The sequence below is a fragment of the Pollicipes pollicipes genome, unplaced genomic scaffold (genome assembly GCF_011947565.3).
Source record: "Pollicipes pollicipes isolate AB1234 unplaced genomic scaffold, Ppol_2.1 Scaffold_7261;HRSCAF=8764_pilon_pilon_pilon, whole genome shotgun sequence".
Classification (NCBI taxonomy): domain Eukaryota; kingdom Metazoa; phylum Arthropoda; class Thecostraca; order Pollicipedomorpha; family Pollicipedidae; genus Pollicipes; species Pollicipes pollicipes.
The window spans coordinates 5,281,799-5,308,496 of NW_023597054.1; the positions used below are offsets into that span (position 1 = coordinate 5,281,799).

At 49.1% G+C, this 26,698-nt stretch overlaps 1 protein-coding gene across 3 annotated transcripts; it reads right to left on the minus strand.

Moving 5' to 3' along the window:
• Positions 1-250: 250 nt before the first annotated feature.
• LOC119111850 (putative carbonic anhydrase 3) lies at positions 251-26,293 on the minus strand. 3 transcript variants are annotated; one of them, XM_037235680.1, is made up of 7 exons: positions 26,159-26,293; positions 14,628-14,657; positions 9,366-9,533; positions 8,395-8,533; positions 4,387-4,492; positions 2,568-2,795; positions 251-1,337 (listed from the first exon to the last, which is right to left on the minus strand). In XM_037235680.1, the coding sequence occupies exons 1-7, from the start codon at positions 26,226-26,228 to the stop codon at positions 1,110-1,112; spliced, it is 969 nt and encodes a 322-aa protein (XP_037091575.1). In that variant the 5' UTR covers positions 26,229-26,293; the 3' UTR covers positions 251-1,109. The 3 variants fall into 3 exon arrangements, with proteins under 3 accessions (XP_037091575.1, XP_037091574.1, XP_037091576.1); XM_037235679.1 differs by lacking the exon at positions 14,628-14,657 and adding an exon at positions 15,113-15,142 and having other exon boundaries at positions 26,159-26,292; XM_037235681.1 differs by lacking the exons at positions 14,628-14,657; positions 26,159-26,293 and adding exons at positions 11,351-11,600; positions 15,113-15,131.
• Between the last annotated feature and the right edge of the window lie 405 nt (positions 26,294-26,698).

Genomic DNA, 26,698 nt, shown 5'->3' on the forward strand with positions numbered 1-26,698 from the left:
CCAAAAACAGGCCTTATGACCCGATGTGCCCCTCCTGGACGAAGTCCTGGCTGCACCACTGCATCCACACAACGTTAAGTCACTTGATTTACCAGCGCCTTTCAAGATAGGCGTGAGGCGTACCATTTGGCAGGGGCATAGCGGAGTGCAAAACACAGCTCTTGAAAAATATGAAGAACTGCACAACTCTCTAAGGTGGGCTATATGAAACGAAGGCCGTACTTCCTGTTCAGACAGAGAATTCCCCCAACCAGATATAACGCTATTTATTGATACGCGAGGACTTCGTTCATCTCTCGAATAACTTATTCATTTTAGCATTGCCCTGAAACACATCTGTAGCCAGATCCAGATCGAGGGGTGACAGTAATATCGATGCTGAGGTGATGACATCTGGGAAGCTGGCGGCCATCCTGCTGCAGCACTTAATCGTGAGTACGGTTTCACCGACACAGCTTACTCGATGCTTTCGAGGCAGCTGTGAACCACATCTCTGCAGTATTTTCAGCGTGAAGCAAATGCGACAGAAGACAGGAGGCAACTGGAGCCAACTTTGCACTAGTGACAATGCACGGAAAGTGTGAGGCAATGAGTCAGTGGTGGAAACCAGATCAGCTTCCAAGAGGGACTTCGAGTCCTATATCACAGGGGAATAGCTGAGGCGGCATTTCAGGCGCGTTTACGGGAGTGACCGATGCATTACTTTTGCATGGAATTCTACGTCAGGTCAATGCCCGACGAACTAGTCCTTGCAGGATCTACACCAGTCCAACCCGCCCACCAGAAATCTCACGACACGTACACCTACTTCCCTGCTAAAACAGCTCCCTACTGGGTTGAGTGACCAGCTACTCGTTGCTCCGACCTCTTGGGGCGCACAGTGCTGCTGGCACTGGGTCGCACACAATACAACGATGAGGACAGGTGGTCTACACTTGACCTCAACGGCAGGCGGCTGATCTCACAGATCAGATCTGCACCTCCACCTGACCTAGGTGAGAGCAGGCCGCCTGACCCCAGACGTCAGGTACACTCCTCCGCCTGATCTCTGAGATCCGCTGAGCTCCGCCCTAATCTCAGAGATCAGGCCTCTTGATTTCGCTCTGATCTCAGCGGCCAACCAGACAGATGACGAGCATGGCGAGCAGCGCCGGCAGCGGAGGCACGCGCAGTGGGCGGGCGTCGTTCCGCAGCTCGGCTGTGATGCCACCGAACACGACGCTGTCCTCCTCCTCGGGCTTGCTGAGAAACACGGAGCGGCCGAAGCGGTGCTGAGGCGGTCGGTAGTTGCGTCCGATCGGCACGGGATTGCGTTTCAGCGCCCGGAACAGCTCCAGCTGACAGCACAGTAGCGCGAGTCCAGTCAGCTGGCAGCCCTCGGATCAAGCTGTGTGTCGAGGCAAGCTTAGCCAGCTTACAAGGAATAGACAATTGTCAAACTTCCGCCAGCGGCGGCAGCAAGACTTGACAAAGAACATCTACTTTCGAATGCGAAAAATAATGGGCACGACAATGAAGTATGCGTCTGATTAAACGTGAGGCAGCTTTTCAATCGTTTGCCATTCTCATCGCTTGTTGCGCCAAATTTTGCATAATTCTAGAAAATTGAATAGCGGGTCGTTTGGTATGAAGAATTTAGATGTGACTAGTAAGGTGGCTGAACTATCGCAGATCAAAGCCAGACCATGAATTCAGCGAAGACAATTCTTGGGAATCGTCCAATCTGATAAAGCAGCGGGGTATTTGACAAGGTCGTACAACTCTGGGATAGTTTATTAGGCAACGCGACGATTAAATGAAGGAATTGCATCGACCTAGAGTAGGTATGAAGGTCAGACCAAGGTCAAAATCAACCTGTTGTATCACTCCACAGCTTGCTGTATAGGGTAGTTCCTGGTGCTCATTTCGAATTTATTGATAACAGGAACCGCATTACACATCTTCCATAGAATTTGTCAAGGTCAGAATAGGCCACTGACCTAAAATAACCCAGATCAACATTTTGTTTTTAGGAACACACTGCCCAGTGTCATCTTGGACGCTTATTCAAGTGCCAAATTCAACGCAGTCTTGTATTATTTTGGTCACCATGACCTTCGAAGAGTCAAAAAGTTCAATTACCTTAAAGGAGCATCGGTGATCTTTTACCTAATGTGGGCATCTAGGTTCTAGGGAAACTCTGGACACCAACCTGGACTTTGACTTTGTTTCACCTTGTTTGACCTGAGGGCAATGACCTAGGAACATCACATTTGACACAAGTGAGTCACGTCCAGGTCAGCACACCATGTGAACTTCGTGTTTCCAGCTTTCTTGGTGTTTGAGGTCTCAACGGGTCAAACTGACCTTCGCCATAGCGAAGGATATTCAACCGGTCACAGGGAGCGTGTTAAGAACACCGGAGGTTTCAAATTAATTTTTCGCTGTGCAAACGCGGGACAACAACAAATGTTCAGGTGGCATCAAAAACCAATTGTATTCCGATAAAAAAACATTGGCATTAAGAACTATGTAATACGGCTACCAATTTGTTGACTAGGTTCAACACAAAATGCACCACTACTGACCTGCTTCTCAGTGATCTTGACTGACTCCAGAAAGATTGTCCAGGTGACGACCTCATTGCAGTTTGGCGTAGTGAGCGACCCGTCGTAGCGGTAGAAGTCGTTGGTGTTCCAGGGCATGAGCTCGAGCAGCCGGGGCGGCTCCTCGACGGCCACCGAATCGCCACCCTTCACAATCTGCCGCAGAGCCGGCTCCAGCCTTTTCATGGCGCGGTTGTTGGCTTCACTGACCTGCAGGGAGATGGGTCAACAGTTGACGGCAGGTCAAAGAGCGCAGCTACCGGACTGTCCTTATGGGAGCAGGTAGTTTCAAAACGAAACGATGCTTGTTGTTTATTTGAACTTTCGGTGAAGCTGAAGACCATCCTTAAAAACCCATTGGGTTCAAGAGCACACCGCGAAGGTCAGGCCGGTCCACGGCGCGCCGGGAAGGTCAGGCCGGTCCACGGCGCGCCGGGAAGGTCAGGCCAGTCGCACCGGGAAGGTCAGGCCGGTCCGGAGCGCACCGGGAAGGTCAGGCCGGTCCAGAGTAATAGAAACGAAATCCGCATTCGGTCCCCGGAGCGCCTCCAACTACCGCTCTGGGGTCTATGGAACAAAGAGTTCCTCGCGTGTTCCCCACGTTATTTATGACCCTTCAACCGTATTCGGGGCCGCCCGTACCTTGTTCACAGAGACCTTGGGCTGTGGTTCATGGCGTTACCTCAATTGAGTCACATGCATGGTACGCACGCGTCTATTGAAATGTGGGCCGCCGAGTGGCATGGATAAAATAACGGACAGCCATGTAGTGTTTTTAAATTGTACTGTTCAGTTCAGAATATGCCGCATGTTCGGGGCAGCAAAGATCCGTTACCTACGGCTGTTGAATACACATGACCGATTGCCATCGACTTCAAGCAGGACTCGTGAACAATACTGTCAGCATTCTAACCAAATTTGGCATCTACGAAGACAAGTTGGAGCCTTCGTCCTAATTTAGAAACAGCCCTGCTCCTCGAATATTGGCCGACTTCAAGCCGGTCTGTTTTTTCCTTTGCGTGAATAGCATGTGGTGACAATGCCAAGTCATGGAGCCCACCGCACGCTTCAGCCAGCGACGCGGCTGATAACTGACGGCGCCTTATGAAACCATTAGTAACGGTATTTCTGATGTCGCCGTGTTTTGACGCTGGAAGCCAAATATTTCGTTTCCTTGGCGCGGGGCCTCGCTCGGCTAATGCCCGACTGGGCAACTAGTTGCATAGTTTGTCGACCCTACTGAGAGATAGTCATGTATTGTCTTTTATGGGCCTCAGGGATCGGATTGAAAATGTCATGTGCTGGGGTAATGTGGCTATCTTATGCGGGCCTCTCCTGCCCCAAAAGCGGGCGCCGGGGCTGCTCAATGGGTCCCCACATATTTGTGAAAGGCTATAATTCGGTACCAGCCTATAAAAAACCGGCCATCCAATGCGCAGTGTTAAGAAATAAAGGCGTTACTATATATTGGTCCCTCTCCTCCCCCAAATAAGGGTGTTACTATGTATTGCTCTCTCTTCTCCACCAAAGCCGTCCGTCTGCCTATCCAACCGGTCGTGTCTGTTCCTCCGCCATCCTTGTTTTTCCCATCAGTCTTTAACGATCATTAACAATGACAACGAAGATAAAAAAGAATACAAAACTAAATACGTTCGTGCTCGTGGCATTTTGACGTAAGTATTGATGACGACCAGTTCCATGCGCTACAGCGCGCGCTCAGAGCCCGCCCAAGCTGGCCGCCGTCCAAACGGTGACGCGGCTGCCGTCAGCTGGCGGCGCCAGGGCCCGGCCCAGGGAGCACCTCGAACATGATGCCCATGACGGCCAGACCGTCCGGGTGTTGCAGCGCGTCCTGCAGCTCCGGGTACTTGGTGTTCTGGCACACGATGTGCATCTCCAGCGGGTAGCTGAAACGCAACGACCGGCGTTAAGAGTCTGTCAGCAGCGACGGCCAACGGCGGCTGCTCCGCGAAAGACGGGGACGGTAAATGTGACATCGTAGTTCACTCACCAGCCAGCCTCTGAATCAGCCACCGGCAGGAATTTCGCTCACTGTCCTCGTGTTGCATCCAAACCTGACCAAGTATCATGATCAGTAAGCCGACATGACCACTGGCTCCCTGGTCAGCGACAGGAAAACTGAAATTGCACAGATGCCGCCTGTTTCTATGTTGTATCGTTTTGGTTTGATGTTGATGTCGGAACGTGAAAATTGCAACTCAGTGATATTTTTCAAGCAGTATGCCTGAAACCTTCTTAAGGAAAATCTTCACACCAGCAGCACCACATTGTTGTGCAAAGATTTAAACTGAATGGGCTCAGGATCCGTTATCAACGAGGTGGCGCACACTCATTGCCACACCTCTTTTTGACATAGGCAAACTGAGTGCGCGTAGGCTTGCGTTTTCACCTTAAACTTGTGTTGGTGTTTTTTTGCAGATTTTCACCTTACATTTGTGCTTTTTTGGCAGAATGTAAAGCATGCTTGGGCAAGTTAATATTTTTCATTGTTTACAACCGGCCCTGATTGATGACCCCAGACCCACCAAACAGTCCGAAAAGGAACATACTGTTTACGTCTCAAAGATGACGCTTCACTGATGTACACGTCCGGTGTGTATGGCCAGGTAGAACGATGAGGAGAAACGACTAAAACATATCACAATATGCCACTCTTGTGATCGTAGATGGCATAATATCGTTTGTAAAAAGTCGTGACCTGGAAGCCATAGACAACGATGCCATGCAGCTAATGCAAAAACCGATCACGCTGCCCTGAAGCCCTTCAACCCCGCCCACCGTGACGTTGCATCAGCTTTGGCAAGCCGTTCACAGAAGAGGCCCAGTAAAGGCTGGCCGGGTGAGGGGCGGCATGTTCTGTTTGTTTGGCTCAGGTCGTCAGCGTGAAAAAACCGTGGCGTCAGACAGTGGCGGGGACCAGTTATAGCGGTTGGAGTCGTGCCAGAGCTGGGTGTCATGTGCTGGTGAGGTGGGATGAACAAATATTATCGTCACGAGGCCCGGACGGAACGAACTGTCGTGCCAAGTCGAATGAAAACGACCACCACCAACACAGAAGAACTTGAACCCAAATAAATATATTAACGCGACAGGAACAGACGGTCTTTATCACGCCCCTCGAGCCCCTATAAAATATGTCAGGCTAGAAGCTAGTCGCTCGGGCTTGAAAATGTGTAGTCATATATATATATATATATATATATATATATATATATATATATATATACATATATACTGTACTGTACTGTACTGTACTGCGCTGCAACTGTACCGCATTGACCATTATTGTAAACCGCTTATGCATTCCCTTTCGCTCCAAATCCAATGCGCATTATAATGTTGCGTGGCACCCCTCTCATCGACATTTGCATCGGCAGTAGACACGTCAACAAACATGTGGCCGTGGGCGCAGCCGCCATCGTGAGCGATGCAAAGAGGGGGAACGCGCTTTTATCTCAGTTCAATTGAATACAGGTCGGTACGCGAATGCAACGAAGAAGCGAAGCTCATTACAACGCGTAATTGTGCTCCTTTGCAATGAACAAGTTATCTGAGATGTCCCTTTATAAAACCTGGCAGGGTAACATAAAAATCATCGGCTGAGCGTGGGTTACCATGACTGACAACTTGGGCTGAACTGAACTCCCCGGCTGAGAGCTTACGGGACCACTGAGGAAACGGCTTGATCCGTGCCGGCAGGCAAATGCAATATCGACATAAGTCATATTTGTCACTGGCCTCACAAGGAGATATAATTCAACTTTGTCACTGAACATAACAGTAGAAACAAGAAAAGAGGTTGTCACTTCGTGAACACGCATCAACTCTGTAATCCATCTTGCGCTGGTGTATGCAGGTATATGCGAAGTAGCGAAATTAGCGTCCTCACAAGCAATTAGAGCGCGGATGGCAGGGTATCTTAGGCGCGTTAGCCGTATTCCCAGCGGTCTTCTCCCCGGGCGGTTAAACACGCTGCTGATAGAAAGCGTTGTAACGCGATGAGTTTTGGACCATGGCGGAGTTGTCCGCACCAGCTGGCGGTTCATGTTCAATGAATAACGGAGCTCGGGTGGTTTTGCGTCACCGGTTTCCCCTTCCGCCGACGCTCTCCGTACATCGTACAGTCACATTACACATCAAACCACACGCTGGTCGCACTGAAACAGGATAGATGCTTTTCGTGACGAGCATCATGCGATGCAGCCTTTTCGTGACGAGCATCATGCGATGCAGCCTTTTCGTGACGAGCATCATGCGATGCAGCCTTTTCGTGACGAGCATCATGCGATGCAGCCTTTTCGTGACGAGCATCATGCGATGCAGCCTTTCCAAAATACGCCACCATGTTCCTGGCAATGTCCAGTTACTAAAATGTATTGACCATCGCCCTGCATCATGCGTACATGCGTCATGCGTAGTGAAGGTGATCTTCAATGGGTCAAATCAGGCCGCAGGAATCACGTTGTCATTTTGTGGACACTCTTTGAGTTATCTCAAGACCTAAGCACGGTATGATAATGCAGAAAATGGCGTTGAACAGCTTTTGGACAACTGTAACAGATTGGCACTTATAAACATCGACAAACACAACCCGTTATGCGTCACAGTATGTCAAAGCAGTGAAGGATTTTGTTGCACTGATTAATCGACCTATATTAATAACCAAACACGCCGTGGAAATAGGAAAAACAGCACCGGAAAGGCTTTTAAAACTGTAAGATAAATGTGATTACCTTTACAATCATATGGGTATGAAAAGTTCAAATCAGGTCATAAATTCCCAGATTTGAATTACCTTAAGTTTTCATGGTATGACCTTGCGAAAACAGTCAGAACGAAGCAATGCAATGCAGTGCTGGAACTGAAAAGTGCAATCTAGAAAACCTGCAAAGGGGTGTTTGGTCTGCAAGTCATAACACCATTTGTCACTTTTATGCAAAATCCCCCCCGGAAGGACCTCAATATAATGAAGATTCAAGGTCGATAGCTGAAAAAATATAGCATGTAAGAAAAATATCAATCCAGGCATTCCAAAGAAAGCACCGAAACACTATTGCTACTACCAATACCACTGACAAAAAAGCATTACATTAGCACATCGGATCATCGGATCGGATCATCGGATAGCACATCACATTATTTGCATGAACAAAATTCCGCCAATGATAATGCGTCTGAAAGCGGAATCAGTCGGAACCAGTCGGAATCGATCGGAATCAGTCGGCACGCGTCGCGAATTGGTGCAACTGAGCAGCAGCTCCACGGAGGTGGGGTGGCCAGTGTTAGACGGCGGGCGGGGGGGGGGGGGAGGGCAGCCACACTACCAGCACTAACCGGTGTGTCGGATCACTGACGTCATTGGCTGAGCCCACAGCCGCGTCCGCACCACAAGCGTTCATTACCCGCCAAGCGCAGTGGTTAAGCCGCAATACGTTACAGAAATCCTTCTAAGTTCAATACGATTAAAACTTTCGCTACGTTATAAAACCGGAGTTCATCTTTGGGATGATAAAGTGGCCAGCTAGCTACGCTTCTGATTCACGAAACATGGAAAATGTGGGTAAAAGTAAAAGCTATGAAGTGTAGCTTCACCGTGTTCATGTACAAGGAAGATGTGGAAAGACATGCGAAGCATCCTGTCGTCACTTACCAACAGCCTAAATGCCGATAAAACGCGATACCAATGGAAAATACGCCGCTATTCGGGTTCCATTTAAAAGACAATTTAAATGGCTCGGGGCCGCTTTTACCCCTGCTGCTCCGTGACTGTGCGTGAAGAAACACGTACCTTTCACCGTCGACAGTGTGCTCGGAGCCCTTGAAGTCCTTCCTGCCCCAGTGGAAGTGGAAGTTGATGACCTCATACTCTCCCGGCAGGCCGCCGCTGCCGATCAGGGGGATCTCGTCCCACTCCAGCGTCGCCCGTGCTGTGGGGACACGAGCATCGGGACTCTCTGTATTGTGCTGCAGAAAGATTACGTGAACAGCTGCATTTATCAACATCAATTTCATGATGAAACAATACTCGTTTCACGATTATCCTGCATTGCAAGTCGTTTTGGAAGATCTGTATGAAGGCCGTGCGGCAAAAATTCGGGGAGTAACAGTGTGATAATTTTGTCATTACCATAGTTTCCTGAATCAAGGCCACATCTGGTCATTGCAGTTCAAAGTTGTCCTCATTAATTGACAGCAAACTTACTGTCGTGCCGGAATGCCTATGAATACCCAGTAAAGCTATAAGTGATGCCTGTCTCATACAGAGCGACAGAACGCATGCCCAATGGCATGAGGCTGGCACCGTGCAACAGCTGTCGTGACGCGCTGGCACTGTACAACAGCTGCCGTGACGCGGCGACTGACCACGTGGTCAGTCCCGTTTGATTCTTGGTAATGGCATCATTCGAGCTGTGTATGCTGCGCCGGCCGGCGGAACGGTCTGCGCTGCTGCTCCTGCGCCCGCTCACGAAACCGGCATGGGGACGTCATAGCTCAGGCATAGAACGCTTCACTTACAGCGTCCAGGATGTGGATTCGAGACTTACTGCCAGCTGTGTTTCGGTGTCCCGTACTGTAACCGGGCTGGTATATTCTGGCGTTATTGACCTTAGCATTTACCTGTCGTAAAATAATTACATCACGTATTACCACGTCCTCGCCCCCAGTTGTATCTTTACTGGTACCTAAGCAGCACATCGAAATGTCTCTTGTGGTCACATCCATTGTCATTGGTCTGACAACGTAAACCCCCATTCTCACCTGAGTGGTAGTTATTGGTCATGTTCATCTCCCTCGGAATCTGGTCAAAGTGACGAAACTCGATCGGTTTGAAGTGCTTTCTGATGACCCTGTTCGTTACAACGTTGATTGGAGACTGGCGTTTTCCGCTGCACTGGTTGTAGCCGATGTGGCTCCACTTTTCAGGACCTGGGGGCAGGTTATACGCTCCAATGAACCACAAACGGTTTTCATCCAAGGGAGACAAAAACGGCAGGCCAGCCTATGATATCATTTATAACTGGGCAAAGCAGTTATTAACATTCCCAGGTTCGCATATCATTCGGCATTCAGAGTCATGTCCTCATAGAGTCGCACATAGTGTAGACAACAAGGACAGCAACAACGGTCAAATGCAGGCGCCTGTTGATTAAGGGGAAGATCCAGGGGAACTCTCGCCTCAGGCAGAGGAGCGGCCAGCCGCATTTAAATGGCGTGGATAGCTATCTGGCTTATGTGCATCCAGGTGTGTTAGAGGTAATTTAATCTGTATTGCGCACTATGCACGCAAAGGGCAACGGAGTGTGGTTGGACTTCATTTTAAATGACGTGGGTGGAAAAACATTATGGCCCATGGACATGGAGAGCAAAGGCAACTTCGCATACTAACCAGCAAGTATGGAACATCATCGAGGGAGTGTGCAGCCAGGCGCGGGCACCATTTCTCCTTAGTTCATGGTATTGACCCTCTTGCCAGAGCATTCTTTAGTAAGGACAACTAATCCTAAAGTACCACGTCAATATAGGGCACGAAAATGCGTCCGGACCTCAAACGATCATTATGACCAGGTGATTTCAGACCACGCATTGCACGATTCGCATAGGAGCATGCATTGCGCGCCAATTTGTGAGGTCTCAGATCTTGCGCGGGGTGGGGCCAGTTAAACTACATGGAGGGGGGGGGGGGCGGGGGAGGGGCACCATTACCGCCACTCTTTTGCGCCAACCCACCGTTTGACAGATCGCAAAGCCGCTTTGCAGAATTCTCCTGCGGTTCTTTGCCACGTGGCTAAAACATATCCTTGCCCTTACGTTTGCCCATTTTATATTGGAGAAATGCAATTTTCCAAACAATGGCGAACTCAAGTCAGCGCGTACCGAAGACCTTTTGGGCGATGGGGGTGCCCAAGCAGTACGCGTCGCTTTATGACACCTAAAATGCACAAATAAAAGCTGGTTTCTGTCCTCTAAAAAAGCTTGGCTCTTTCCACTGACAATGGGAAGGTAAAAACCGTGTTGAATTTGACGACATGTAAAAATTTATGATGCATGCATGTAATGGGGTAGGTTCAGGACTGCACAAATATATTCACCATCTATTAACACCTAGGTACAAGGGAAATATTTCGTACCACCACGCCACCTACAAAGATGATGAGACGCGAATGATCAAACGTGAAAGCTTTGAAATGAAATGATGAATGATGATGACTGAAGTGATGCATCATGAAACGTTTGATACGTTCCGGCAGTTGATGCAAAAAGCAACAATCACGAAACACGAATTTGACCACAACACTCCAATTTTGCACACTGAATTATATGGGAGATTTGCATTGTTTATATATATATATATATATATGCATATGTGTGTACATATATATATATATATATATATATATATATATGATGGGATATTTTGGCAGAATCCTTTCTTTTATACATGATGCGATGATGCCAAGTCAAAGGCCCGGAAACTAGAACCACGCGCCAAAAAGCTCGACCATGCTGAGCCAGCAGTTATCTTTTATCAAACATGCATATATATACTTATATATATATATATATATATATATATATATATATATATATATATATATATGATCATATCAGCACAAATCCTGTGGAAAATCATAAAATATCGTGGCGCTGCAGCGAAACACTTAGGAACAGCCAGCATACAACCTGTGGAAGATAAAATCTGAATCCAGGAAGGAAATGCACTTTCATTAAAACCCAGCACTGACCGAGGGGGCGATGTCTTCCTTTTTCCGTCGAATATTCACGATGGCTTAAAAACACGTTGAGATATTGTTTTAAACTTTCATGGAGTGTGAATTCACCATGATATGTCTTGCACTAAAACAACAACCACGGGCCATACATGATCAAGCGTGAGTGACATCGCAGAAAGGTAATGGCTGCAGACTTGTTGACAAAAAAGCACAGCCGTACAGAAAGCGACATAAAAATCCAGTAAAGGATGATGGTTGATATCTGAAAAAGAGAAATGAGAAATGAGAACTTGAAATGAGAAATGAGAACTTAACATGATAAATTAGAACTTGAAATGAGAAACGAGAAATGAGAGCAATGTTGCCCTCTAAAATGACAATCATCTTGTTATCGATGTGCCTTTTGGTCATGCCGTTTCAATGCTGTACAGTGAAATATTGGCATGTCAAATAACATGAATATAGATACAAGTACGTTCAAAATATTGGGCCTTATACACGAAACTGGGAAAACACGAAATACTGAGTCCTAAATACCAGCTGTGAAGAATGCCTGCATCAACTGCCATGTAGACATATGTAACAATGACTGAGCTGTGGCTTGAAGTGTATCGCAGCGCATGCTTCCCGTACCCAGGTGGGCCCGGACCGGCGGTAGCGAGCGGTTCCCGTGCCCAGGTAGGCCCGGACCGGCGGCAGCGAGCGGTTCCCGTGCCCAGGTGGGCCCGGACCGGCGGCAGCGAGCGGTTCCCGTGCCCAGGTGGGCCCGGACCGGCGGCAGCGAGCGGTTCCCGTGCCCAGGTGGGCCTGGACCGGCGGCAGCGAGCGGTTCCCGTGCCCAGGTGGGTCCTGACCGGCGGCAGCGAGCGGTTCCCGTGCCCAGGTGGGCCCGGACCGACGGCAGTGAGCGGTTCCCGTGCCCAGGTGGGCCTGGACCGGCGGCAGCGAGCGGTTCCCGCGCCCAGGTGGGTCCTGACCGACGGCAGCGAGCGGTCCCCGTGCTCAGGTGCATCCGGACCCGGGCAACGAGCGGTGATACTCAGGTCTGCCGCCGTGGCGCTGTGACAGGATGGTGGAGGCCGCTTAAGTGTGTTGTTCGCCCTGAGACCACACGCCACAGCGCTATCGGTCGTCATTTGAACTTTTCAATTCGGTCCGACTGTACTTGAGATAAACATCGGGTATATGCCTTCCCTCCCCCTGGTCAATGGTGGGCTGCCCAGGAGCGCCATCATTGCTGGGTTAATTCACACCATCCCAAGCGCAAAATGGTACCTAACGCCTAATTCCGCCTGTTGAAACTAATCGGCTATCGGTAGAGTACTTTGGGACCAAATGGCATCCATGGACTGTTATCCCAGAAGCTGCAGCGAGTGACTCGGAGCTCAGACACTCCAATGTTCTGTGTTACAGCACACCGGGGCGCTGCAAGAGGCTTCGCGGCACAATCACGGCTCACTCTAATGTTCTGTGTTACAACATACCCGGGCACTGCAAGAGGCTTCGCGGCACAATCACGGCTCACTCCAATGTTCTGTGTTACAGCATACCCGGGCGCTGCAAGAGGCTTCGCGGCACAGTCACTCCCCACTCCAATGCTCTGTGTTACAACATACCCGGGCGCTGCAAGAGGCTTCGCGGCAGAAGCGCTGCTCGCCGAATCTTGTGTCCAGCATAGTGGAGGGGAGGGGACAGAGGAGTAAAGGGGGGAGGAGGTAAAGGCGGAGTAAAGGGGGTAAAACATACCCTGGCATGTGTTTCATGATGCACTCGAACAATAACTTAATTGCTTGCTATTGGAGAATCCCAAAACGGTCAACAAATGCCGGGAAGCCGAGACCACCAAAGAGAGCGAAATGGCTTTGTGGGCAAACACCCAGGCATGGTTAGGGGGTCTTTGATATCTCCGTACGCTTCCAGGTGACCAAGGTATCATACAGTGGCGTGGTCATCCAGAATGAACAGTGGTCCGGACACGGAAGCCCCACGAAGGGGTAAGAATCCCGGCACGGTACGAGCAGCCTTGATGTGGTCACGTCACTTCGAGCCGAGCCTCGCCCTCGATGTTGTCATCATCGCAATCAGAGCTGACAGCGACATCCCGACTGCCATTCTCCGAATGGAGATGTCATGTGCTTCCATATGTCCCCTCTGTGAACGAACGGAAGGGCTGGCAGTCCAGAGGCCGTAGGTTCGAATTTCTGAGAACGAAGCTTGCAAGCCCAGACCTTGTTCGAAAGGTCAGCTGGCAGCTGGCCAGGGAGGCCAGAGTGTCATACCTGACCATGTCCGGCGCAGGGTGGCCGTGTCATGCAAATGTTAAACACGACAAGGGCCTCTGAGACAGGCCTGCCGATACGGACGAAACATTCGCTGAACTGGGGTGGTAATACCTGGCCGGTTGGTTCAGAGTGCGAGCAATGCGCATTAGTGACGTTCATACTTATTGTATTGTCAGCCAGGCCAAATACTCGGACCAAACGTCCTTGAAAAAAATCAAGATGATTGCGTACGTTATGCTCTCCTGCAAAACGATGGGGGGGGGGGAAGTGCAGGTTTTCAGTGATGTAAAAATGGGAAATAGAGGTGCGAAAAAATGGCAATTACTCTTATACGGTGGAAGGTAGGTAAAGACAGCTCTGAGATAAAAATGAGATACCGTAATGCGATATCATTGTTTTCCTCAGGTCTTCTTAGTCACCATGACGGACTATTGTGTCTTTCTTTTTACCAGGTAGCACTAACACGAGGCGGCAGGCCTGCGATCACGTACTGCAGCATGTCGTCATAGGTGACACACCACCAGCCTCCAGGTCTCAGCGAGCATACATTTGGGAAAAGTAACTTTTATACAGGACGTGTGCAATTTTGGTCGAGTCTTACAGCATGGAAAAAGTCACGTAAAGAGTGTTCTGGACGGGGTTTACTGGTGATAACTAAACCTGCGCGATTATTGAACCTGCTCATACACGAAACGATAAGCTCACACTGACACATTCATGAAGTGAGCCCGCTGCAGCACCCGACTTCCCTGCGAGAGTGGGAGCAGGCGACACTGTACGGACTGAGCTGTTCAGCACGCCGCAGATGTTCTTGTCAGTTGTAAAGTTTAACTGACAAGAACATCTGCATTGCTTTTGAAATGAGGAAGTACGTTATGATGTTTGCACTAGTGGGCTGGGAGGAGAGGACCGCGTGCCTGGCTCCATGGAACTCACCAGCTTCTCCATCGTGCGCCCAATCGTGAGCTGGGAGGAGGGGACCGCATGCCTGGCTCAATGGTACTCACCAGCTTCTCCATCGTACGCCCAATCGTGAGCTGGGAGGAGGGGACCGCATGGTACTCACCAGCTTCTCCATCGTACGCCCAATCGTGAGCTGGGAGGAGGGGACCGCATGCCTGGCTCGATGGTACTCACCAGTTTCTCCATCGTACGCCCAATTGTGAGCTGGGAGGAGGGGACCGCATGCCTGGCTCGATGGTACTCACCAGCTTCTCCATCGTACGCCCAATCGTGAGCTGGGAGGAGGGGACCGCATGCCTGGCTCGATGGTACTCACCAGTTTCTCCATCGTACGCCCAATTGTGAGCTGGGAGGAGGGGACCGTGTGCCTGGCTCGATGGTACTCACCAGCTTCTCCATCGTACGCCCAATCGTGAGCTGGGAGGAGGGGACCGCGTGCCTGGCTCCATGGTACCCACCAGCTTCTCCATCGTACGCCCAATCGTGAGCTGGGTGGAGGGGACCGCATGCCTGGCTCGATGGTACTCACCAGCTTCTCCATCGTACGCCCAATCGTGAGCTGGAACAAAACAGGCTCGTCAGAGGCCAGCGTAGACACCTTAGTACAGGCAACACATGCGAAATCAGTGGCTTCTTCCCATCACAGACCCTGTTGCCTTGTACCAAGACTTCTATTTGATAAAACACGCACCATTTCTCCGATAACAGTCCCTGTTGAACAAATAATTTTGTTGTTTTCATCGTTAGTGGGCGAAGCGAGTACCTCTTGCCCTAGGAGCTCGCTTCTCAACGGTCGTTTCACCATACGTACTCCGATAACGCCACACGACCGTGAAATGCGAATCGCCTCAATCTAACCATTGGCAAGTTGTAGATCTTTTAGGCACTTGCTTGTCTGCTTGGTGGCCAAATAGGCGAGTAAAACTCATCGTTGGGCAGATATTAAATAATGGACAGAGTTGGTTCTCAAAGCTAACATAACTTTGACCATGCCTTGTAGTCGTGAGATATGCAGCTTTGCATTGACGGTGTCGCGGTTCATAGCATCTGGCTCTTGTTTGCTATCCTAACAAAACCTTCAGATTGCAAGCTGTTGAAATCCTAGAAGACGGTTGGCGACAGTTACCAAGCGCCAATAATTTGCACCCAACTGTCCAGCTAACTTGTTTAAGACGTGACTGTCCTTTCCTCTCTCGAGTACAGACCCTCGATCCATTGCTTCATATATTTCATGTTCGGTGATGTCGCAGTAAAGTTCACTATTATTTTAGTTTCAACGCCTATCTCTTCTGTATATAAAAAAACAAGACAATCATGAAGCCAGGAAGCATTTGACCGAAGCTGGTAGTTATGTCCTTTTAAGGCCGTGATGATGTCGACGTTAAGGTAGGTTGGTAACACTTGCAATAGGTTATATTTCCTTTCCTTGTTCCCAACTTACAAAACTTGCGTTGCCAATTAGTATAGGCGTATGATATTCGAACAAATCTGGTCAAAAACGAGTTTGGATGGCCTTATAAGCAAACCCATCTCTTAGCATATAAAACAACCGTTAAAGAACAGCCGGCATTTTGAAAACAAAACATCACAGTCGGCGAGCTGCAACGGGTGCTTATTTCGCGTTCAGCCAGCAAACCATACGGGGGTCGTTTATTTCTGTTCCGACAGCTAAAACCGAGTCTATCGTCGGTGACAATCTTTTAGCAAAATTGTTCGATGATATTGACAATACGCTACATCCCAATAGCGAATAATGACAGGCATCCAGGTAGTCTCCGAAGATACACCGTCGCGTTCCGCGTGGAAGGCTCGTCTCGCCTCGGCCCCCCAACTTAAGGTGACAAGCAGACCCTATGAATAAGTAACACATACACTCTTTATACAAATGCAGTGAGTTCCGTTGAGGCTGTGAAAATACTGATTCCTAAAATGTATCAAGCGAAAGTCAAAGTTTTTGTTAATGCCATGACTTGTCATGTGGGCAATAAGACGACTATGCGGCGAGGATTGTTATCCGTTGGTGCGGCCCCTGCTATGTTAATGGTCACGTATAGCCGTTCACTTCGCACTGCTGAAAATGCCACTTATGCTAATGTTACGAGTGAAACTGTGTTCTTCCAATGCAGTATTGATCATATGTTTATGATTTGAAACAATATAACTCCTCTCTGCATATGACATGCCATCTCCAGCATTGCTCTCGTGTTAGCAGGCCACTAGTTCTCCTCCAAGGGTTCAAAAGTGGGGAAAAGGGGGCCTATGAGGTGTTATACTAGGCCAGCCCATTGCCGCTGCCGTGCCATGGAATTTTGTGATGTAAATGACGCTCCCTAGATGGAAAGGTCACATGTTAAGGCCTCCTACTTTTTTGCTCGCTTCCCGCAGCCCATTCCCGCCGGCCACCAGCCTGCGGAGATGGAGGCTGTCACGGCGGATTTAAATGACCGTCCGCATACCACAATCAGTGCGCCCATTTTCCAGCGGGATTTCTAACGACAACGCTCATTGAACCTCACTAATCCTGCCTTTACACCCACCCGAGTGACTGGTTGAATGCGATGTGCTGGGGTGGGGATGGGAGTGGAGCAATTTGACTCCTGAGATCTAAAAAACCAAGAGAACTAGAGATACCAAATTTACAGAATAATTAGGCCTGTATGTGATGTAATGGCTTGCAGACATTCAGGGTTTGGCTGCGCCCAGTCATTCGAAACTTCTTCTTGAAAAACCTTCGGGGGAGGGGGTTGGGGCAAACTGACCGCATCCCAGCGCGTGTCAATCGTCTATTAATCGCGAACAACTAATACATCACTGTCGTCCACGTCTCGTATGCTATTCCCCACCTTGTGCTACGTACCGTGAAAGCCTTAGGGCTTAACTTTCGAAAGCTACACCCGAATACAAGCCAAACTTTCGTTTCGGAGCTACACTTCTGAATTCAGGACAACGTGTGGCCCATGACGTTCCCTCTGGGCAAAGTAATTTCACGCTCTTGTATGCATCAAGCGCTGTTAACCATTTTCTTGAAATATTTATGTTCGTCCATATCTGATCCCATTGGATGAGCTGTGACATCTGTTGTCATTGGGATTAAAGATGCACCCAAGTGCTGAGGCTGTACGGCATCGCATGCCTCTCACCCTGGCAGGAAAGGCGCGCACCGCGGGGAATCGAACCCCGTACCTCTAGCTTCATAGACGCGCAACGGTTAACGCAGACGTGTTAACCACTACACTACCGGTACCCGAGCTGCAACAATACAAGTAAGAGTGCTAAAACAGTTGCATTACACGTGCTTATGAAACAACGCTGGATACGGCAAATGTCTGGTCTACACACGAGTCAAATATTAGCTGCATTTCGCCGTCTTTCGTGTTGACTGGCGCTGCCACTGTGCGTGTAATCTTGTGTTTTGTGTGAACGTAAAGTTAAGGTCACTTCAAATAACTTTTCCCTTTTCGTTTGTCACATTTTTGCAACACATCAGGTTTACAGAATCGACAGACAGGGCCGAGCATCACGAGGTGACTTACAGTTTGCGCGACCAAGTAATCTTCGGCGGCTCCATTCCAGGATTTTAAAACTGGTCTAGAGCAAGAATTATCCGTAGGCAAGACGAGAACATGGCACAGGAAGAAATAATTACAAGCCCTCAGCTCTACAACAGTGATTACTCAGAGTGGTGTGGTAGGCGACAGTCTAGTAATTTGCGATCCTTTTTTTAATAAAAAAGATGCAAGCCAATGAGAGAAGCCAAAGTCAGCGTTTTCAGCGCACCAGCTGTCCATAAGCAGATTCAGACAACATTGCCATTATGATCGAGAATGCTTAGATCCGCCGTGAAGTACAAAACGCGTAGTATGCGTCAGTATGCGTGGACCATCGACCCAAGTACAGCATTGAATCAATGTCACAGCGTGACCTCCGAACTCTGAGCCATCTGCCACCCGCTCTATCCTAACCGGACGCCATTTTCGCCGCACTGAAGCCACGCATACACACACGGTGCCAACGGTCGCTTATCGGACCGGACTGGACCAGTGAAACCAGTCCGATCATAAAAATTCCAAGCCCGAACGAAAATCCCTTCCCGCTACCCTCCCCCCCCCCCCCCCCCCTCCCCTTCCCCAACACATCGCCACCACAACTCACTGGACGAGGTCGGCCATCAATTCCCATGGCGTCACGATGGCCCAGGGATACCGCGCGGGACTAACGTCGCAGGAATCCAAAGACTTTTACCTGCGTCGACGCCGCCGCCAAACCGGCCTGGCAGCGGTCGCAGCATGTGCGGCAGGACTGGGTGCCGAACAGTGCACGCAAAGCACGTCCGGCTGCGAGACGCCTACTGGAGTCGCCGCATGAGCTCGGCACGGGCCCCACCGGCTTCGGCCCGGGCTCAGGGGAAGCGGTGGGAGCTGCGGTGCGTACCATACTTTTGGGGACGAGATGGTAAGCGTCAGATGGTGAACTTGTGTCGCGTTATTGTACCTGCGGTCTCAGAGACAGGCTTCAGAGCCGTGGCAGGTTCCTCAAACAGGCGGCATGACGGTGAGTTTCTCTCAACGACGCGCAAAAGAACTATCGCCATCGATACTATTAATTCTCTTGAAATTGGACGGCAGATGCCCACCACGCCGTAAGTGCTTAGCAACAAACTCGGGAGTGTCCTATGAAATAAGCAACAAGCGAGTGCCCGAACTGGCACAGACGATCTTCATGAAATGGCTGCCTGAACGCGAGGAAGCCTCTAAAAGGAAATTCTGATGGTGGATTCCCTAAGGATCAGCACCTTATACCGCCAAATATATTTTTCTTGTCCCTCCTCTGGGCTCCGCGATGTCATGTTCAGGTGTGCTGCGAACGATGTGAAACTGCATGACTTAGGGCGCCCATCATACATTTCGTTTTACCTCAGATCCTCGGACGGCACGCGTTTCAGAAGTGCATGCACTGGCGCTTATTTATCCCTGGTCCGTGCCTTCGTGAGGGCCGCTGGTGTGTCTTCAGGGATGATTTAACTGATGAGTGCGCCCAGATTAGGAACGGAGCAGAACAGGGCCTTAAGTCATAGATCCAGTGAAACGCAGACATGTCACATCTCCGACAAAGTGGTCAGGTGCATTTTTGAAACTTGTGCAGTCATAACCGATCGATCAAAAGTGAATGTGCGTTCGTATGCATTGATACATCAGAGATTGCTGCCGTCCCCTACCATTGGCTTGAAGACCTCGCATAATTCAGTACAACGAGATTTCGCGTCTGCACGATGACAATCAATGATTTATGAGTGGTACGGGCTTGGTTTCCATACGGATGGTCCATGTATAATGCTCGCACGCAGCACAAGGTCGTGTAACAATTGTTCAGAACCAACGTGTGTAACAAATCCGTGCAGTTTTGATCATGCCCGCCGGATGTGTAACCTTAACATAGTGTTACACCATGTCGGCATCTCTTGTATCATCGTGGTCTGATCAAGCGTGCCACGTAAGCCCGTTGAACCGTTACTCCGCACTGGTGCCGCTCAGATCGAGCACCACATGGCCAGCGGAAGAATAGCAAACTGGCTACACTGGTGCCGCTCAGTTCGGGCACCACATGGCCAGCGGAAGAATAGCGAACTGGCTACACTGGTACCGCTCAGTTCGGGCACCACATGGCCAGCGGAAGATTAGCAAACTGGCTACAATGGTGCCGCTCAGTTCGGGCACCACATGGCCAGCGGAAGAATAGCGAACTGGCTACACTGGTACCGCTCAGTTCGGGCACCACATGGCCAGCGGAAGATTAGCAAACTGGCTACAATGGTGCCGCTCAGTTCGGGCACCATATGGCCAGTGGACAAATGACGGACTGGCCACTGTTCTTGCACTGGGAATTATTTTTTACGGACATCGCGATAGCATGCTATTCTAAATTTTCACAAGCTCTCGGTCAAAAGCCTGAAAACCGACGTGGGTGGCATTCATGTTGAACGTTTCCCGTTCCAACAAACTGTCGTGCTAGAGGGTACAAAATAGCGACTGCTTGCGGTTTAAAAGAAGGTGTTTCATGCGCGCTCTACCATATCATTGGAAAGCCGAGTTACAACATGATTAAGTGGCTCGTTGCTGTCCTTGTATATAACGCCAGGGATATAACTCTGACATTTCCACCCCATCCGACGTTCTAAAATGACTCTTTCTTGCATGTTTAAATCCCAATCAGCATGATGTGGTGCGCTTCGTGGCTCTCATGAATCACCACGCCACTTAACACGCACTCGGTTGGGTGGGGTCAATTTGATCGCCCGGAGGTGTTCCCACAGAAAACTTCCGAACGGCACAATGTTGTCTCGCTAAACGTGGCCTAAATGTCGGCAAATAAACCGTCAATGATTCGGGGTAAAAACTTCTGGATTGTAAAATAATGTAATAATAAAATAATACATTCGGATGCAAGAACGGAGTGTTTAGAGAAAGCCATAAATATTTGCGACGTTCTTCTGGAAAATTCAACAGTTAAATTCAGCATTACGACTTATTTCATTGACCTCGGTTAACAAAAGGTAAGACGGAGGTCGAGACCAATTGCTTTTTGCTAGATACCTTGCATCATAGAGTAACAATGACGTTTAATTTAAGCGTCCTGATCACTGGAAGTCAACAGATGCATTAGTTGACCTAAATAGGGGTCAGAGAAGCCAAAGACTTTAATTACTGGAGGTCACCAAATCCATTATTTGGCCTAAATAGGGATAAGAGAAGTCGATGACCTAGATGCCCTCGATCAATCTTTTGTTTTTAGGAACATTCTTCCCATGACAACCACTGGCGGCTGCTTAGATTCAAAACAATAGTATTCCCAAAGTTTTTATCGCCAATTGCAAACTTTTGAATGCCAAATCGGGTCACTGACTTGCAATGAACACTAGTCACCTAAGAACAGCTGTCTAGGTTACAGGTGGTTGCATGAGAAGGACTGACGGAACGTGTGGCACCGATTTGGAGTTGGACTCGTTTGACCTTATTTGACCCGAAGGTCATGACCAAGGGACACCAAAATGCCCCCGAAGTGGGTCCGCATACAGACGTATCTAGCCAGAAACTTGTCGTCTCTAGCTCTCTTAGTTTTTGAGATCTCAGGGAGATCAAATTGACATCCTCCCACCTGAATACTGTCGTATTGGACCGGCCACCCGGGTGCGTGTTTTAAACCATATCGCGTTTCATTGGTGTTACAGAGGAATCTTTATCTTTTAAATTTATTAGGCGACTAACACAGAGTACTGATGACGAGACAGCGCGAGTTCGCACACCAGCCCGGAAGACAATCTCGCTGCAAAGCTATCAACGGGAGCCGTGGTGGGATATATGTGGATGTGCGGTTGAAAAGAAGTTTATTGCTCTGCAAGCTTTCACCCGTGTTCTATAAATCATCAACCGTATCATGTCATTTTGATTAGCTGTGTTCCAAATGTTTCAGAAAGTCAAGTAAACAGTCTGCCTGAACTTGACATGACTTTGGATTTGTCTTGACACCCAGTTACAATGCGAGATAGTTCTGGCTAATAATGCAGTGGAACTCCTTTTGATCTCGTCTAGTTTCTAATGAGACCATTGCCATCTGTGTCAGAGGATGCGGAAGTAGTCGGCATATTCGTCTGATTTTACAAACGTATTATGTGTAGCTGCGAAGCATTCCGCTGGAGGTTTAGAAGGATATGGAAAAACACCGGATATTGGCAAGTTCACCATACAGAGGTTAACGTCGTAGTCCCATTCGAGGCAAATGCAGTGGTCCTGACCGGAAGGGTGACCCAGAATAACATTTTTGGAAATGTATGAACGCCACGCGCTAGTCTACTTCTTCGGCTTCAGGCGTGTTCAGAAATGCCACTTGTGTCCAAATTGATGCATGTCTATGGGCTTAAAACGTAAAGACGCCCAATGTGCTTAAAATACCATGCTTATCATCCATTTTTGCTCAAAGAAGACCAGTTTAAGAAGCAACAAAAGTGGCCATGGACACCGGGTTGAACACTTTAAAGTATGCCCTTAGCCCTTTTCTAAGCTAAGAACGTACTACGACTTTTCTATCCTTCTTTCCGACCAACATGAAAAATATCAAACCATGCCAAATTAAAATATCTGTGACGAACAGACCTTGACGTATTGTCACTACATCGATGCCTTGTTATGAGCACGCATTGTACGCCGCGCCACTAGACATCGAAGGCCGTCCGGCGCACAGTTGATGACGGTGCTGATCTTCGGCCGGAGGGCTTCCACCTTCTGCACGGTTGATGACGGTGCTGATCTTCGGCCGGAGGGCTTCCACCTTCCCCACGGTTGATGACAGTGCTGATCTTCGGCCGGTGGGCTTCCACCTTCTGCACGGTTGATGACAGTACTGATCTTCGGCTGGTGGGCTTCCACCTTCTGCACGGTTGATGACAGTACTGATCTTCGGCCGATGGGCTTCCACCTTCTGCAAGGTTGATGACAGTACTGATCTTCGGCCGGTGGGCTTTCATCTTCTGCAAAAACCTCTGCAGCTGGCTCTTGTCAGAAGCTTCAGTGTCTGCGTATATCTGAATCATTGACACACCCTTCTCTGCAACATCATTAGTAACTTTTGCACACTGCTCAAAATTACAATCAAATGGTAAGCCGTCATTAGCTTCGCATTTATCGTATCTTGGTTGAGCATCGGTTAGCAGAGCTCTGAAGAAGCTGGAATACCAGACAAGGAGATTCCTCTACGAGATTCGACAGTTCTGTGTTCAAGCTGACACAGTTATTCGCCACTGTCGTGGCTAACATCGTCGAAACGTCGCTGGCGTCGCCGAAACCAGACGGAACACGACCGTCTCAGGCCTCAAATAAGCCACGTGGGGACACATGACGACGACCGACACAGCTCCCACCACGGTCTGGTTAGCCGTCCGGAAGTGTAGCAGGTTCCGGTACAGCCTCAGGTCTTTCCCAGAGGCATCATCAGACAGTAAACCCGCGATGTTGTCTGCAGCGGTGTCCGCTGACGCCCTCAAGAATGACCTGAAGCCGTGCCAGGACCTGCTGCACCACCGGACGGTTGCAAGCCCGCGGTCGGAGTAGCGCTGGCTGTGATGCATCTCCACTTGGTTTATGTGAGGCCCGAGGCGGTCGAGTCCTCTCTTGTTTCGAATGACACACTATTCGTCAACACAGAACGAAGATTGTTGGATCTGGTAAGTGGGTTCTCTTCGCTGGTATTCCAGCCTATTTATATCGGTATTAGCCTGCGGCTAAACCAGCCAACCACTGAATGCGTAAGACCGTGATTGACATCTTCGTAAGCATTGCAACCAGCGACAGGGGCCAACTGCAGCTCCTCTTGCAAGGGGTGTAACCCAGCTGGTAGGAGGTTACTACTGTTAATAAACGTGCAATAATACTACAGTGACGTACAATATAAGGCGTGGTCATAATGTTCTCTTCATTAGCAATGATGTGACGCGAGTGCTTGTTTGATTCGTCTCTGTTTATTCATACGGCTTGAAATCTTCAGGTTTCCTTTGGATCGGAGTCGAGCAAGAACAGAAAAGTCATATGAGGAGGCATCATATGAGTTGCCATCACATCTATTTGCACACCATCGAGTCACTTTTGTGGAAATGATCGATTTGATACCAATTTTAACGCTGCTAAAAATATACATTCTAAAACGTTGGCGCCTTATTCCCCCATTCCTCTATCCTTTCGGCCAATTGACAGATCAGTTAGATGTGATGGTTGGACAGATGGAATTAGTGGGGTAAAAGAGTGCCAAGGGCATCGTTTCAAGCGTTTAAGTCGACGCCAATGTCTTCAAATCAAACAGGACTTTCGAAGAAAAAACTAACCTGACCTGGGGAACCAGACTGATACTGAGTAACCATATTACTCAAAAAATCACAACCAAAAACAAATTTCAAAAACAATTTGCAAACCAAAAAAGTGTTATTCTGAGACACGCTACCACTCAGCCGGCAAAGCCTTCGCCGGTCCACATGTTAACCTTCGTCCTGATAGGCGGGGGGGGGGGTAAGGCAGCCTTGTAAGGTTTTTTGAGGATACCTCTCTGGCATGCTGTGCACTCGCGGACAAATTTACAATGACGTATAAGACATCCATTGCGCGCCTTTTAAAACTCTTCTAACTAAAATTATTTTTAGGTTTTCTGGTTTCGGAGCAGGGACGGTTTTTTAAAGAACGCCACACGGCGATTTATTGCTTGAGCGAGCAGGCGAGCAGCAAAATACCGTGGAGCGAGCGCGGCGAGACGACATTGTCACGTTAACGGCACCACATATCATTAACGTATACCAAAAGCACATAACAATATACACCACTGCACTCAGAAATGAATAAGGAACCAACCTGTTTAATTTTCTAATCGCCACAATGCATGGTCTCGTAGATATGAGAGCAGCAACTTAGATCATAGAGTAGCAACGACTAATCAGGTGAAATAGTTCATGCATGGAGCGTCTGGCACGTCCGAGGACAAAATGGGGTTGCTCTTATATCAATATCTAGGTTTTGACAGTGATATTCGACGAGTATATGACGTGAAGTGTTTGAACTGATGCCGGTGGTACGTGTTGCATCAAGTCGTGACGCCGAATAACCGCGATTCTCTGCGATCACTTAGATACGCTGCATGCATTTCAAAATGGTAGCGCGCTTCAGCTTCCACACCAACAGACGGTATAAAATATATCAGCGGAAACGACGCCTATCAGAGGAAATGACGGTACATCCGCTGAGGGGGGTGCAGCCGTAAAATTATGAGCTTCAATTCAAAGTTAATGAGCTCGATGAATGAACTGTGTATATTTTGTCAACGGCATGCTGACAAGCCACCAGTCACCCCGTCCAAAATAATAAACCACCTCCAGTTTGTTATGGAAGTTCGCGGAGAACAACTTCTTGTAGACTTCCCTTCAAGTCCGTCTCAGGTTTGTCTCTAAGCAGGACTTTGGTAGCCTTCATCTGATATTCGTAACAAACACTTCACAAGACTTGCTTGGCAATTACTCCGCACGTTTGTATTGTAGTACATGTGCAGGCAAAGAAGACCTACCAATTTTTTGCCACATCAGGACGTCATAGTACATTAATTTGATGTTACGCCAGACCAAGTAAGCCGTTACCATGAAAAGACTTAGTATTTTCGAGAATAGGGCCAAAGACAACTGCTCGCCATCATGAAATTGGCGGCGTCATCGTAACCTTTGCCTCAAATTTTTCGATTAAAACTATTTTGGAGAGACGGTATATCACTGGGATGCGTAACTGCGAATGTTCTGGATGTAAATGCATTGATATTCAACGCAATGCCGACTACAGGCTTTTTTGTGATGACTCTTTACCTAACACAGATATCATAGGCCGCTTGAAACTTATGTTTTAAAGCCACGCGACGAATATCTGAAAAGTTGCGGGCGCATTTCTGTAATTTCTTGTCTTCATCTTTCCATATATGACTTGTTTTAGTCAATAACCTAAAACAAGGCAGGTCTGGCGCCAAAGTTCATCGGCCGTCGCCTCTGAGGAGGATCACCTACCGGCGTCGGAGAGGGCGATGCAGGCGGCGAGCACCGCCACGGGCACCAGCAGGCGAGATGCCGCGGTCATCCTGGTCAGAGCTCGCACGCCGCCGTCCGTCGGCCGTCCGTCAGCGCACTGGCCGCAGCCGCCCGCCCGCGCGCCGACCTAACCACCTCGCGCCGACTAGCCGTTCCCGGCGACGCCAGGGACCAGTCCGACGGCTTCGGCTAAAAAAACGCCCCTCCCCTCCGCCCTGACCCTGGGAGCAGCCCCAGCGGCGCACTGCGGGCGGTCTGAGGGACCGAGCGACTGTGTGGGCGCCTCCCGCGAGACGCAGCACCGCGCTGAACGCGGCTGGACTGACTGCCGGACAGTACCAGCAGCAATGCTTATTAAAGCCATCCGTTTGACGAGTCGCACTTCATCTTCCTTTACGAGCAATTTTATAACAACGGAAATAGAACGGGTCAAATAATTCCTGAAGAACGGAAGAAGCACAGGTAAAATTGAGGTTCAGTGACGCCTCCTGCATCTCCTGACCACAGTGGTAAGCCTCT

What these genes read in the sequence shown, in the direction of transcription:
- LOC119111850 (XM_037235680.1), bottom strand. Translation starts at nt 26,228, where the DNA reads ATGACCGCGGCATCTCGCCTGCTGGTGCCCGTGGCGGTGCTCGCCGCC. An exon ending in GGCGTACGATGGAGAAGCTG is followed by an intron (nt 9,534 to 14,627) that starts GTGAGTACCATT and finishes ACCTGCCCCCAG; the next exon opens with GTCCTGAAAAGTGGAGCCAC. An exon ending in TCATGGGCATCATGTTCGAG is followed by an intron (nt 2,796 to 4,386) that starts GTGCTCCCTGGG and finishes ATCTCCCTGCAG; the next exon opens with GTCAGTGAAGCCAACAACCG.